Source organism: Patiria miniata, unplaced genomic scaffold, assembly GCF_015706575.1.
Source record: "Patiria miniata isolate m_02_andy unplaced genomic scaffold, ASM1570657v1 HiC_scaffold_7, whole genome shotgun sequence".
In the NCBI taxonomy this organism is placed as follows: domain Eukaryota; kingdom Metazoa; phylum Echinodermata; class Asteroidea; order Valvatida; family Asterinidae; genus Patiria; species Patiria miniata.
In genome coordinates this window covers 44,081,380-44,096,435 of record NW_024037074.1, presented here as the reverse complement: position 1 = coordinate 44,096,435, position 15,056 = coordinate 44,081,380, and the positions used below count along the sequence as shown (strand labels likewise).

The 15,056-nt window shown below is 40.0% G+C and overlaps 1 protein-coding gene across 1 annotated transcript; it reads left to right on the top strand.

Annotated features, from left to right (window-relative positions):
* Nucleotides 1-457: 457 nt before the first annotated feature.
* On the top strand, nucleotides 458-9,324 carry LOC119745210. The gene is made up of 4 exons (XM_038221433.1): nucleotides 458-769; nucleotides 2,197-3,065; nucleotides 3,432-3,566; nucleotides 9,194-9,324. The coding sequence occupies exons 1-4, from the start codon at nucleotides 759-761 to the stop codon at nucleotides 9,322-9,324; spliced, it is 1,146 nt and encodes a 381-aa protein (XP_038077361.1). The 5' UTR covers nucleotides 458-758.
* Nucleotides 9,325-15,056: the final 5,732 nt, after the last annotated feature.

The window sequence follows — 15,056 nt, the reverse complement described above, 5'->3', positions numbered from 1 at the left end:
CAGTCCAAATGTTAAAAAAGGCGATTTGTGCGGCCAAGTTACTCGGACTATGCCTAGCCTAGGCTAGCCAGGGTAGGCCTAACGTTATACTTGACTACCTAGCTGGAGTTACCCAGCCCTGAGTTTTATCATTGGGTTGTCTATTAGGGCTGGAGCGAATTTTTCTCGTAACTTGTAGTATTTGCAAAAAAATTTGGAAAATGTTCAATTTTGTCCCCGTTACACACTAATTGCAACTGCAACTCACCCCAAACTTGCCTGGAATAACCATTACACAGGTCCTTGAAGTAAAAAACGATCCACGATGAAGATTCAGCCTACAATTGCAGTGATCATTTTCAGCCCCCAAATAGCCATAAAACGACAAGATATGCAGCCTAAGACATGTAAGATATTTGTAGACTTCCCTGATTAAGTGGGTGGTACACTGGTTGACTTACCATCTGGACGGAAAGTGGAATTCGCAGCTACATTCCGACAATATTCCGACACTTGAAACGGCTGTTTTAAGTGCCGCGCGATGGCAGCCCCTGCGCGATGGCAGCCTCGAGGAAACATTCGGTATAATGCAAGCACTCCTTTGCACGCAGCAGCATCATGATTATGCACACGTCACGTGAGCCCCGGGGTCACATGGTCATAACAACAATAGCCGACAATTCAAATACATTTTACGCGAACGCCACGCAGTGAGAACGTGAGAAGAACGTGAGAAGAACTTGTCGGAATATAGCTGCAAATTCCACTTTCTGTCCAGCATGTCCAGATGGTAAGTCACTGGCAGTATACCACCCACTTAATCAGGGAAGTCTACAGATATCTTTCATGTCTTAGGCGGCATATCTTGTCGTTTTCTATTTGGGGGCTGAAAATGTTCAAGGTTATTTTAATTTTTTAAATTTTTTTGGGACGTGTCACACGCAGGGATTTCAACGCGAGTTTGCGCCTGGACGCTACTATCGCCAAACCAGTCCAAATGTAAAAAAAGGCGATTTTTTGCGGCCAAGTTACTCGGACTATGCCTAGCCTAGGCTAGCCAGGGTAGGCCTAACGTTATACTTGACTACCTAGCTGGAGTTACCCAGCCCTGAGTTTTATCATTGGGTTGTCTATTAGGGCTGGAGCGAATTTTTCTCGTAACTTGTAGTATTTGCAAAAAAATTTGGAAAATGTTCAATTTTGTCCCCGTTACACACTAATTGCAACTGCAACTCACCCCAAACTTGCCTGGAATAACCATTACACAGGTCCTTGAAGTAAAAAACGATCCACGATGAAGATTCAGCCTACAATTGCAGTGAAAACAGGAGGAATAACCGCTAACTTGACAACCTTGCTGGATTGGCCAGGACCGCCATTGGTTTGTGCACAAAAAAAATTGTGTACGGGCCCTTAAGCGGGCCCCGAAGCCCAACTGTAATTTTTTGACCCACTTTTTTGGGGGGGACCAAAATTTCTTTGCCCCCCCCCCCCCAATTGTGTTCTGGATCCGCCCTTGCGTGATGATGTGTCACTCATGTGACTATAAATTAGTTCTATATCAGTGGTCATTTCATAAAACAGGGCCTTGGCCTTGGCCTTGGCCTTGGCCTTGAGGGTTAAGCCTTGGCCTTGGCCTCGAGGCTCGAGGGTCAAAGCCTTGGCCTTGGCCTTGGCCTTGAGGGTCAAAGCCTTGGCCTTGGCCTTGGCCTTGAGGGTCAAAGCCTTTGCTCCAATACTGTTGGTAACCATCATTTTCGGATTTAGCACCTCCAAATTAGGTAAAATATGTTACCAACTCCTACTCGAAAATGCCTCTTCTTGGCCTTTATGAGCCCTTTTTTAAAATATCGCCTAGTCTATGACACCTTTTTTTCGTGTGGAGATTAAACAGTAAGTCACATCCATCGAACATGTCGAACGTGACTTTGTGCTAAGATCATGGCATGCAAAAACAAACACACACTTGTCTTGTAATAGGGATTCCCCTGGTGCCTCTGGTCTCTCCTCGGTTCATCTAAGGAAACACAAGATTCACAATGAACAAGTAGTTGGTGTGATGTTTCCCACTGGATAATTAAACTATATTTTACAAATGCATATATATGTATAAAACCTGGTGTGGTGAATATATTGACGATGTGAATAATGAAACCTGGCATGTTGAATGTTTTGTTAAATACATTGTAAATTTAATTCATCTCTGTGTCGTTGCAGGACTCTGGCATCTTTCAAAATGACGTCAGTACAGGGAGCCGGAGATAAACAAAGGGAGGAAGCCGACGTCGTTTGTCATTCTGAAGCATCTCAGAATCCCGTCGACTGCTTGCCAAATGAAATCCTATGGAAGATAATTGGTTTTCTGTCGTTAGAAGACTTGTGTTATCTGGCTGTATGCAGCAAGACATGGAGGAACGTTACCAACACCAACAGCCTCTGGCTTCATCTTTGTAAGCTGAGAGATTGGGAGCGTTTTGGTACGGAAGTAGATCTCCGCAAAGAGACGCCAATCCACTCTACAGGGACCAGCACCAGTGGTACCAGTCCAACCTTTCAGACTGATTCGGTCATTAATGACGACTGTAACCTGAAGGATCTTGCACCAACCTGTGAATGGAAGGAGGTGTACATGAGAGCTTGGCATCTGGACAGGAACTGGTCTGAGGGGCGTTACCAGGAGCACAGTCTTGTGTTGTCCGACTCAGGGTCTGACTTTAATAATGCGACAACAAGATGTGTAGCAAGTGATGGCACGATATTTGGGGCCGGTGATACTACCGAGTATGTGGGACTCTGGGAGTTGAAATTTAGTGGACAATTTCTGCAGAAGATTCAACCCTCCAAATATATCCCCTTACCACGAACATCTTATAATGAGATAGAAGCTATGACCATGAAGGATAACATAGGGGTGGCTGCTTTCATGGGAGGTATTCTGGTATTTGAAGCCAGCACAGGCAATGTTTTGAAACTGATCCGGGGTACGGCGAGTGACTTTGATAGATACAAGCCGTCTGGTCTGTACATGGAAGAAGACAAAGTCATTGTATCATACAGGCATTACCAGAGGGCGGATAACGATGAAGGTATTCCTGTGCACATTTGGGATATCAGTGGCTTGGTTGAGGTCGGAGATAACGTTGCATGTACAGAAACCAAACTTTGCACAGATAGCTTAAATGTTTCCATAGGGAAACACATGAAATGTTTTGCTTGCCATGGGCACTGGGTAATCACTTCCTTTGAAGATGAGACTGCATTCATACTGTGGGATACGCGAACGTCTCAGCATGTACGGGTATACAGGGGACACACTGGTCAGGTTCGTAGTGGTCGTCTTGATGAAAACACTATCTTAACTGGTGATGCTGTCGGAGTGATTAGAGTGTGGACAACTGAATCTGATGTTTGCATCAAAACGCTGTCACAAATCCCCGTTTTGTCATCCAAAGGTGCTTTTCAACGAGCAGGTATTGCTGCCGTCGTATTCACGCCGTATGAAGACAAACAAGACTTGGTTTTCTGGAGCCGCGATGGCTCACTCCTGAACAAGCACAAGTCAAAAGTGAATAGTTACAAATTCCACGGTAAGAGACTTGTCACACTTGACTTGTATAGAGACCAGGTTTCCGTATGGGAGGTATCCACTGATAAATGTCTTTTGAATCACAAGGAATTAAGTCCTGAACCGCGTAACTTAGTACACATAGATGACACAAAGATTGTGTTTCATTATTATCAAAGCCGGCTTGCTTTCATTCTCCAGTACTGGTAGAAAAAATAAGAAAAAAATAAGCACTTATGTTTAATTCGTCTCTTTTTCTTTTGCCTGACGATTAATCATACACTGAGTGCATATGTAAAAAAGTTAGGCAAAATGGCAAAATGGGTTGACTATTCGACCAACGATGGACGAATAAAACACACGTTCAACTATTGGGCAAAATTGCCCATACATATTGCGTTGTTTATATTTTGGCCAAGTAATTATATGTCCAACATGTATACATGCATGTCAAGTTTAGCGTTTGTCCGCCCATTGATCAAAATATGTTTTTGACCAGAGAGACTGTACAAATGACTGTTGCTCAATCCGAACATATTTTGTGGTATCCATCATTTTTGTAACTTGAATTTAGTAAGGTCTCTCAGAACACCTAATCGAGCCACAAAGAAAAATGATAAAAAAGTTATCAGTGAAGTGATACATAACTAGAGCCATGCTTATTGGAACTTGACGAAAACTCTGAAGTATTGAGCTAAAAGTCAGTATTGCTGGTAGACCAGTTGTAAAGGTGAACTCTTGTAAATGTTTAGGTGTTATTATTGCTGAAACTTTAAGTTGGGGCCCACACGTTGAATACGTGAAGAAATGTGTTTCCTCTAAACTAGGTATGCTAAATAGAATCCGCGACTATATTCCCAAAGCAGACTGCACTCTCTTTTTGTTAGCTTAGTTATGCCATCATTAGATTATTGTAGTACTGTATGGGGAGGGCGGTACATATGTTCTAATAATATTCTTAATAAATGTCTGAAAAGAGCAGCGCGGATAATCCTGAAGTGTGCATTCTTAACATCATCAGTCGATATGTTTGCTAGACTTAATTGGATGTCATTTTCTGAAAGAGTTGAGTATAAAAAGGCTATTCTTGTTTAAACAAACTTACTCCTCTGTATATGACAAATCTGTTTAAACCACTTATTCAGACTCGTGAAACGAGACAATCCACTGGCATGACACTGAGGATTCCTTTTGCGAAAAAAGAATGTTATGGCAGCTGTATTCGTGGGCTTTGGCTTGGGGGGGGATCACGCATTTTTTTTCCATTTACTTTTAGAAGTTTGATTTTTTTTTTTTTTAAACATTGCCCATACACATTTTTTGGCCGTAGAAAACAATTTTTTTTTTGGGGGGGGGGGGGCTGGACTATTTTGATGTTGGTGGCGCCATTTTACACCCTATTATACTCCTCGAAAAATAGGCCACATACACCACGATCAAATGGGGACGAACACAAAGTGACAAAAAAATATTGAATAATTGACAACCTCCTGGGGAGGGGGGGGGGGGGGGGGGGCTCAAGCCCGCCATGGCCCCCCCCCCTTGGGTCTGCCATTAATTATTAGTTATCCCACGAGCGCGCTTGGAACACAGAATAATGCTGTGCGTCTGTGTCCCAATACCAATGGCCCAATAACACACGACACACTTCACATAATACATACATACATTCGATTTTGCGGGGTGCAATAAAGTCGTGCAATAATATATAAATATCACACTGTTGTTGCTATGGATAGACTGATCATGATCGAGGATTCAATTTTGCTTGAAGATAATACTCAATATCGCAATCAAAATTACCTTACTCATTCAAGACTGTATTCACCGTGCTTCTTGAAATTTACTAACTTTCACAAACTTGGAATTTAGCCTGTGTACTGATGACGTCACACTTTGTTCTAACGTGTGGGCTTTCCTATGGTGCTCAGTGGACCGTGGGCCCCCACTGGCTCCATAGGAAAGTGCACATGTAAACTAAGTGTGACGTCATCAGTACAGAGACTTATTGAGTTCCTTCTACATGAATTTCACCTGGATGTGTGTCCGCTGTACTGGGTGCGGGTAGAAAGCATAGAGCTGTTGCATACCCTGAACAGTCACTGCTGATGAGAATCGACTCTCAAGGAATTCCTCCGCGCTGTTATAGTTCACTTGTGTCTACAAAATCAAACTGTATTCCTGGAATATTCACCTTACAAATACAGCTGCTGAGCATTCAAGATTTGTTCTTCAAAGGGCTTCTGAAGACTCTGAAGCCCGCCCCCAAGCAAAATCCTGGGTGCGCCACTGCTAATAGCTTTTTGTCAGAGTCTGGTTAGACCTCATCAGCCCTCAACATGACAAATTACCATTTTTTTTCTAGTGGATTCTGATAGACATGCTCTATCAAGGCATTTTCATTTCTTTTTGGAATGATACATTGTTACAAAAATTGGGTCAAAGGTCACAGTCGCATATTACAGGTCATGGTGACCTACTTTTCACAAAATGCTATTCTCATTATTTTGATACCAAATGTGCATATATTTGATGAAAATTGACATGGTTTTGACATGTTTGGACTAAAAGGGTGGTATTTTAATCTAAAATGTAAATTTTTTTGTGGTTTCTGCCCTGACCACATGGTAGGTCTGATCGGGCAAAAAAATTGGTGTGTATTCATTGCTCATCAGGATCTACAAGCACAGCAATTTTTATCAAAATCGGAAGACATGAGGTAACAAAGTGCGTTGGTCTGACATGGAATGACCGTTAATAGTAAAGCCTGTTAGCGATGTTGTTTCACACTGTACATTAAATGGACGTGTTACTGTCAATAGCATACTGCTCACATTATAGTTGTATACTATTATACACTGCTCACATCAGTAGTTTTCTGCTTTCTAAATTTAGGATTGTAAATTCAACTTCACTTTACATGGAAAGTCTGTGCGAAGACTGATGATTGTCTTGTCCAATGGAATGAGCGTTGATCCCATCCTCCTTATGGTGCACTGACAAATATCTGACTACAGCGAGCTAACCGCTGCATTAGGAATTCTTATAAAGTGATAGGTTAAAGGAGAATCTCAGTTCCTGTGAACTAGTAACCATTGCCCTGCAGACGTAAACATTCATTGACCTCAAAAAATACAGAAGAATGTTTTCCCCCAAATATCAGTTGTTTCCTTTCTGGTATATAGCACAGATGAGCTACATGGATCTGGTATGCGGATGTAAGGTAGGCCTGCATTTTCCCGGATCGAATATCCTCTTGAAACAGTAATTAGACATGATGATACATACAAAGGGGGTCCACCCTATGTTCCCCAGTCCCTATGTTCCCCAGTCCATATGTGTTCCCCAGTCCCTATGTTCCCCAGTCCATATATGTTCCGCTCACGTGAAAGATGTGTCAGAGGTGCCGATGGACAAAACACGAAAAGAAACCAGAAAATACAAACACCCAAATTTACAAATACTTTTCTTTTACATTTTTGATTTAGTTCTCAGGCATTTCATTTAATTATTCAATAACTCCTAATTGTTGAAAGCAAACAAGACGAAAAAAAAGGCCCAGGCCTCTAGACCTAACATTAACACAAATATACACAGTCCTCGTAAGGTCACATCTGTATATCGCCCTCAATAGCTCTTTGGTTGACAATGGGACTATAGTCAGCATCCTGTTGTACATTTGTATTCATTTTGCAGGTCTGTGAACTCGTGACTACACATAAAATTGAGGAAGTGATTTCACAAAAAAATATAAGGCATAATAAATGAAACGTACATGTTGAAAAACACAATTAAACTTGGATGAGGCTTATAGATTTCTTTCAGATTGGAAGTGGAACGAATTAGTTTGCCAGAGTGAGTTGCGATAAAAATTTGGTTACATTTATTTGTATCTAGGCATTACTAATTTTACAGCGGAAACGGGTAAACATTTAAGTTTAGCTTCAGTAAATTTGCCATATAACATGAAGTTAATTCAATTGGACTGTTACATGTACGACTTGGGAATTGAGTGTTTGAGTATAGTGAGTATTGTGTATTTAACGTGAACATGATGGATCATCACAAAATACAAACATCCTTCGGACCCTCAGCTGACGTCCGGGCAGGTAATAAAAATACAACCCCTGTCTTGAAATAGAGCTGAAAGTTTCCTCTTGGTTCCTCTGGTCTCTCTTCAAATCATCTCAGATACCACAATTTTCACAATGAACAGGTAGTTGGTGCGATATTTTCTCCGGAATACTTTGCCAACTTTCGTCTGAAGATATAGATATTAATATATCTAGGCATATTTATAAAAACTTTTGTCATGCATAAACATTCGTGATGTGCAAATATTAAACACTGAATGTTCACTAGTGGAATACATTTCAATTATCTCTGGGTCATTACAGGATTCTGGCATCTTTCAGAATGACTTCAGCACAAGAAGATACACACAAGAGTGATGTCGACGATGTCTGTCATTCTGAACCATCCACATGCTCTCTGGATCCCGTCGACTGCTTGCCAAATGAGATCCTATTGAAGATAATTGGTGTTCTGTCGGTTGAACACTTGTGTCACCTGGCTGTATGCAGCAAGGCATGGAGGAATGTAACCAACACAAACAGCCTTTGGCTTCATCTTTGTAAGCTGAGGGATTGGGAGCGTTTTGGTACGGAAGTAGATCTCCGCAAAGAAAAGCCAATTCACTCTATAACCAACAAGCACGGCAAATGCTGTACAACTAGCACCCGCACCGGGCCAACTTTTCAGGCTGATTCGGTCATTACTGTTGACTGTAACCTGAAGGAACTGCACCAACCTGTGAATGGAAGGAGGTGTACATGAGAGCTTGGCATCTGGACAGAAACTGGTCCAAGCCACGTTACCGAGAGCACTGTGTTGAATTGTCTGAAAACACTACACTTGCGTCTTTAGCAAGTGATGGCAGAACACTTGCAGGTGGTAGTGAGTCTGGGTTTATTTTTCTCTGGGATGTTTATAGTGGACGTGTTAAGAAGAAAATTCCACCTCCAGAATTTACCGATTCACGCGGACAAATCCAAAGATATAGATGGGCGCATAAAATTGTTGTGAAGAATAATCTTGGAGTGGCTGCCTTCAGGGGCGGTTTGGTTGTATTTGAATTCAGTACAGGCAATGTTCTAAAAACGATCAGAGGAACGGAGAGTAACTTTGGTGATTATTGGCCATCTGGCCTGCACCTGGAAGAAGACAAAGTAATTGTCTCTTACAGGCTTGACCGGACGTGGCATCGCGGTGAAGGTGTTCCTGCACACATTTGGGATATCAGTGGTTTGGTCGAGGGTGAAATTACTGAGACCATACTCTGCACCGATAGCTTAAATGTGTCCATTGGGGAGGAAATGAAATGTTTTGCTTGCCATGGGCACTGGGTTATCACGTCCTTTAAAGATGCGACTGCATTCATACTGTGGGATACGCGAACGTCTCAGCATGTACGGATGTACAGGGGACACTCCGGCAAGGTTCACTGTGGCCATCTTCATGAAAACACTATTATGACTGGTGACAGTATTGGCGAGATTAAAGTGTGGACAACTGAATCTGATGTCTGCATAAAAACAATTTCAGTAAATTCTGATAAACCCATCAATACTATACTCTTCAATGATACAGGTATTGCTGCCTACAACACCCCTAACGTGGTTTTCCTGAACCGAGATGGCATAATATTAGACACGCAATACAAGTTCTACATAGCAAGTAGTGGGAAAATAATCAGAAACAGAATTGTCACGAACACCTGAGATGCGCGCGGAGCAAGTTGCATATATGATGTCTCAACTGGTAAATGTCTTTCTCGGAAATTTTATTATTATCCAGCGTGTCCTTTGTTACATATAAACGATACAAAGATGATATATTATGGATCATTCTGTATTTGGATTACGGAATACTGGTAGGAATCCTGAAAGTAACGTGTACTTGTCGTGTCGGAACATAATTATAAACAATGTCCGACACACGAAATTATGCAATGGATCAGGAGTGGCAGCTCATGAAATACGAAATATTATCGTTGTTATGACATCTGCGAATAGGTATTTCATTTGCGAAATAAGCACTTCATTACAAATTTCTTGAGAGAAAAAAGAAGTTCGACTGTTTAGCTGTGGCGACATCGACTCCAACACAAAATGCCGCGCGTCTTGAACAGATTAGTGAAACTATCCAAGGGACAGCTGAAGACCGATAGGGTTTAGGGGTTACATGGATTAGGGACGAAGCAAATGGCTTGTGTTATAAAAATGTCCAGTGATCAAAATGCGTATTATCTTTCTGTAAAATAACACATTTCAACCAGAATATAAAAATAGAAACATAACAGTACCAAAGTACCAAAAGCTTTCTCTCTAATGGTGATTCTTTAAATCACTGACCCAATCTTGGCATAAATAACTTTCAGTGTGATTCTTTTGGACGAATCTGTTTATTCAAAATGACCGATAAATCTGTAATCGTTTACGTTTACTTATGATACAAATATGCTTGCGTATATAAAGAGTACGCGACTTCACAAACAAATTTGAAACGAGAAATTGACAAGTGTATAATGTGCGGCTTCACGAACCACAAGTATCAGCCGGTTGTTTGTAATTGAGTAACTCCATTCAATGACCACTTATAGTGACCACTTGCTCACCTTTAACCTAAACCTTTAACCTAAATTTGGCTATCAACGGGAGTATTAATGTATTATTGACTACTGACGTTTGGCTGAAATCATTCGGAAAAATCAGAAAAGAGTAAATAGGAGCGCAACAGGTGTACGGGTATGAGGTTTAAGATTTTGAAAAGGAAAATGAACAATGAAAATATAAAGACGACTGAGAAAATGACACCTTATCTGTTCCTAATGACACCTTATCTGTTCCTATGGAGATCATGCTTGGTGATGATCGAGTGATGAACACAGGATCCATCCAATCAGCTCTTTTCAATTTTCAATTCAATTCAGTTGACATTTATTTAGCACTCTCCAATAAACCAATACTTTTACACCCTCTTCTCTTTCAATCTGATCTAACGAAGGTATCTCATAGTAGTACACGTCCCAAGGGAGACCATTCACAGCGCAATCAAGACCTCCTATTTATAAAAGCACACAGATCTTTCAATCACAAACATCTTTTAACAAAAATAACAAATTTCGACCGTTTCTTTCAGCCCCAAGGACGCGTTACACTAAACTTATTGCAGCTTGCAGCTATCTTTATCGCCGTATTAAAGAAACCCTTCCGATGGTCGAATTTCTACTATACATTATTCAAGGAACTAAACATGTTAAACTTCTTGCATGGGTCTTTGCAGCAAAAAGGCTGGCCATTCAGCAGACATGCTTTCGAAACCAAGGTGTCAGGGTCGGATCCAGCAATTTTTGCGGGGGGTGTCAGGACCGTCAGATTTGTTTCTACGTCCGATTGTTGCGAACAGGCGGACATATAGTAATTATTTTTAATATAATGGTTATAATTTTTGTTTTTGTGTGTGTCAGAGCAGGGGGATTGGTTTGTCCCCCAAAACCTTCCCTCTGGATCCGAGTCTAAACAACACAACAACCTAGATTATGGAATTGAATTGATAATTTACTGCAGGCAATACATTAGTTATAAGCTTTTCCATGAGACATCGAGCGAGAAAATCGGCCCACAAGAAATCACTAAATTAATTTCAGCTTGTATTAAGAGCGGGACGCTCCTTATTCGTTCTGAAGCCAGTAGGACCTAGTGTGCGCATGCGATTTGGCAACTGTGCAGTTTATGAATAATAATTTTAACAGCTGGAGCTGTACAGATAAAGTAACAGCGAGCAACTAATCAATGCTTCTGAATTTAGGGCAGATACAAAAGAAAATGATGGTTTATAAGTGGTTTTTAAGATTAAAGGGGCATTTTGTATGAAAAATACACCACATTTCTTAAATACACTGCTATTATAAGCAAATGCTTCATATTTATAAAGACGTGATTAACATAGCTGTTTTACCTAATTCGGGGGTGCTGAATTCGAAAATGATGGACACCAAGCTAAATTCTTAGCTTTAAGTGGTATCACTGTCAATTAAAAAATATCAATAAATAAAGGCTTTAATTTTTAACTTTTTACAATTTTAAAATTTCCAAATCATTTCTAGATGCTAAAAACAACCAAATATATAAATCTAACCCCAAAACACCCCAAAACCTAGGAAAGGGTTTACTAAGCTTGAAGGGGATGACAAGAGGTAAAACATTTCCCCTCCCTGTGATCATGTTGTCAACCCCCCCCCCCCCCCATTTCATTGGAGATTTAATCATTTTCAAAGGACATCTACTTGAGTTAGAAAGGAAATGTTGTGTGCCATTTAATGTAACTCAAAATGACTCAGTGTAATTCAGCTGCTTGGAAAATACATTATTGACAAATTACACACTCATTGAAAAATCTTCAGTAGAGGCACATTGTGTACTTAAGCAATTAGGAATGAAATCACTACAGATTGTATTTAACTGACAAAACTAAAGCCGAACTCCTAAAAGCAGTCAATTATAAAAAAAAATGCTTTCCCCGTACAATGTTGCCCTTTAATCTTTAATCTTAATAGCTCTTTATACATCATCTTCACATTCATCTGCCCTAAGTTTTGTTTGTTACTGCCTTTTGCAAATCCTCTGCTGAATGGTTCGAGTAATACACAAGAAAATCGGACAGTACATTTAAAAATGTACATGTAGGAGCATACCACCTCAGTAAAACAAATACAACAGTAAAAATCAACAAACCCGTTTGCTGCCTGTTTTGGGGGTTAGAGTTATATTCGGTTGTTTTCGGCATCTGGAAATCAAATCAGTTAAAACCTTTTAAAATGTTAGAGTTTAAAAAGTAATGGCTTTATTTATTGATCGTTTTATTGACGGAAATGTCACGTTAAGCTTAGAATTTAGCTAAGTATCCAACATTTACAGATTTAACATCCACAAATTAGGTAAATTAGCTGTGTTAAAAACTTCTATATAGAAATAAAGCATTTGCTCACGAAATCAGTCTATAAAATAGCATGTTTTTTTCATACAAAATGCCCTTTAAATCTAAAACCCCCAGCTTTTTGAACATCATGTTCTGTTTATCTGCCCTGAATTCAGCTGCATTTTTTTAACTGCCTTTTACTTCTGGTTCAAAGAGTAATATAAAAAAAAATCACCTGTGACAGTGCACTTAAAGATGTAAATATTATAATCGTGTTAAATGTTAAATTAAAAAAAAAAAATGAGTAAAAATGAAGAGTTCGAAAAAGAGTTTCTTCCGCTACTTCTTGGAATTGTGCAACAGTCGAAGGCAGGCTGGGAGTGTGGATTCTTTCTCCTTATTTTAGAACCCGCTCAGAGCACGAAGATTGAGAGAGGCCATGATGGAAAGCGCAACCGATCGATATACTTCATTCATCAACTATAAGGCACGGCATGCACACAAGGCACACATGCCACGTTTACCAGCCTCACTTATGGTTGCAGACCAGTAAATAAACTTCCATAGGCCCCAATGGTAAATGCTCCCACTTCAGAAATTCGGGAAATACTCACAACTCTCCAAGGTGTTCGAGACACACATCAAAGTAAAGCTTATTTCATCATCTTTCATTTTCTTTTCAATTTTTTTTTGGGGGGGTTAACTAATGACTTTTAGGAGAAATTGCCATCCGAAGATGATCACCTCTGAAAATAGTCCTGAAGCCAGTCGCCATGTTGAAAAACGATGCCTGCACTCCATTGCAAAATAGAGCGCTTTAAGGGCCGCAATTCCATCCAAATTGAACGGAACTACAAGCTCACAGTCCTGTGCACGGCTTCCACCCATATTGTTTACAAATCCTCAAGTTCATGGCCCACAGCATGCTCAAATACTGAAGATTTTGAGGGCATGCAAATCGTGATTTGGCCGGCGCAGGCAATTTCGGACCGATTTACTGGTCTGCAACCTTATAAACAACAGTGGGTAGTTGGCTGCCATGTCAACCGCCACTCTACAAACAATACTTCCCAAACTTGTTTACACGTCCTCAGTAAAAAAAAAATAATCGTGGCGAGTTTACAAGTCCTTCTAAATGGAAGACATATGACACTGTACTTCTGATATGGACTTGGGGCTTCCAATTCTAAGCATTTTGGATGCAATTGGGTCCGAAAGAGGCGCTACTGATTTAGCCATGTTGTGGAGGGATCCTTATTCCAAATTCCAGTTCTTGAAACATCAGTCGTCTTGGTCAACCCACCAAGAATTGAAAAGGAAATGATAGATGACATGTTGATAATCGTTTTTCTGTGCAGCCTGAACAGTGAACACCTGTGAGAGTATTTTCAGTAGAATTTTGAAGTATGGGGATTGAACACTGGTGTCTATGGGAATTTATTTGCTTTGGTGCACATACAAGGTCAAACTCATACAACGCCCTCAATAGCTACTTGGTTCACTTTGTGACTATAGTTAGAATCCTGTTGTGCATTTGTATAATTTTGTGTGTGTGTTCGTATTCGTGACTAGACTTCACACTGCGGAAGTGATTTCATTATAATCAACAGGGGCTGAAAATAGAATGAATTTGTATTTCAAAAACTACTCAATTCTGTGCGAGAATTGCATTGTTTCTTTCACATCGGAATGAGAAGGTATGAGTTTGTCAGGGTGAGTTGAGATTTTTGGTCACATGTATTTGCAGCTTATCAACAGATGGCCTATGGTAAATCAGACTGGCTGAGTTTATGCGCGAATTATGACCATTTACATTTTAGTACATCATAAAAAATACTGAAGTTAATCCAAATAGACTGTAAGCCATTCTTGGATGGGAGACTGTATCATGTTCGATTTGGACTTGTATACCATGAGTATTGAGTGAATTATCGTGATCGACTAGGCAATTTAAAAAAAATTGTTACACGAAGAGGCATTTTCGAGTAGAAGTTGGTAACATAGCTATTTAACCTAATTTGGAGGTGCTGAATCCGAAAATGATGGTTACTAAGCTGATTTTTTAGTGGAAATATGCTTAATTTGCATAAATCTTTAATACCTGTCGTGTAATATATTTGTTTCCATATTTGGGTACACTTTTTATTATTTTATTTTTTGAAAAAATTATTTTGGTGATTCTACTTACACTTCCTGACTTCAATAACATTTTCTTAAGCATATAAGTGACTGAATGATTATAAGGACATAGTAATAATCCAAAATGGCTACTATCACACACTTAAGTTGCGCGCATTTACCTTGTCTCAGATATCATCAAGTAGTCTTGTCCAACCTTAGTTTCGATGAACTTCAATTTGTGATTGAATCTTGCTTGCGCCTAACAGGCTGGATCGAGCTGTTACTCCCCAGGGAGCTGAGATGGTATTTGAAATGTTTCATATGCCCAATGAGCAGGGGTTATAATGATGTAGCGCTTTGAGCACCAGTCCTGGTGGATACGTGCGCTTTATAAATACCCACTATTATTATT

Excerpts from the sequence above, each read along its gene's own strand:
- LOC119745210 (XM_038221433.1), top strand. Across the intron at positions 3,066-3,431 it reads GAGGGCGGATAACGATGAAG|GTGCTTTTCAACGAGCAGGT; the intron begins GTATTCCTGTGC and ends TGTCATCCAAAG. Across the intron at positions 3,567-9,193 it reads GAATAGTTACAAATTCCACG|GTATTGCTGCCTACAACACC; the intron begins GTAAGAGACTTG and ends TCAATGATACAG.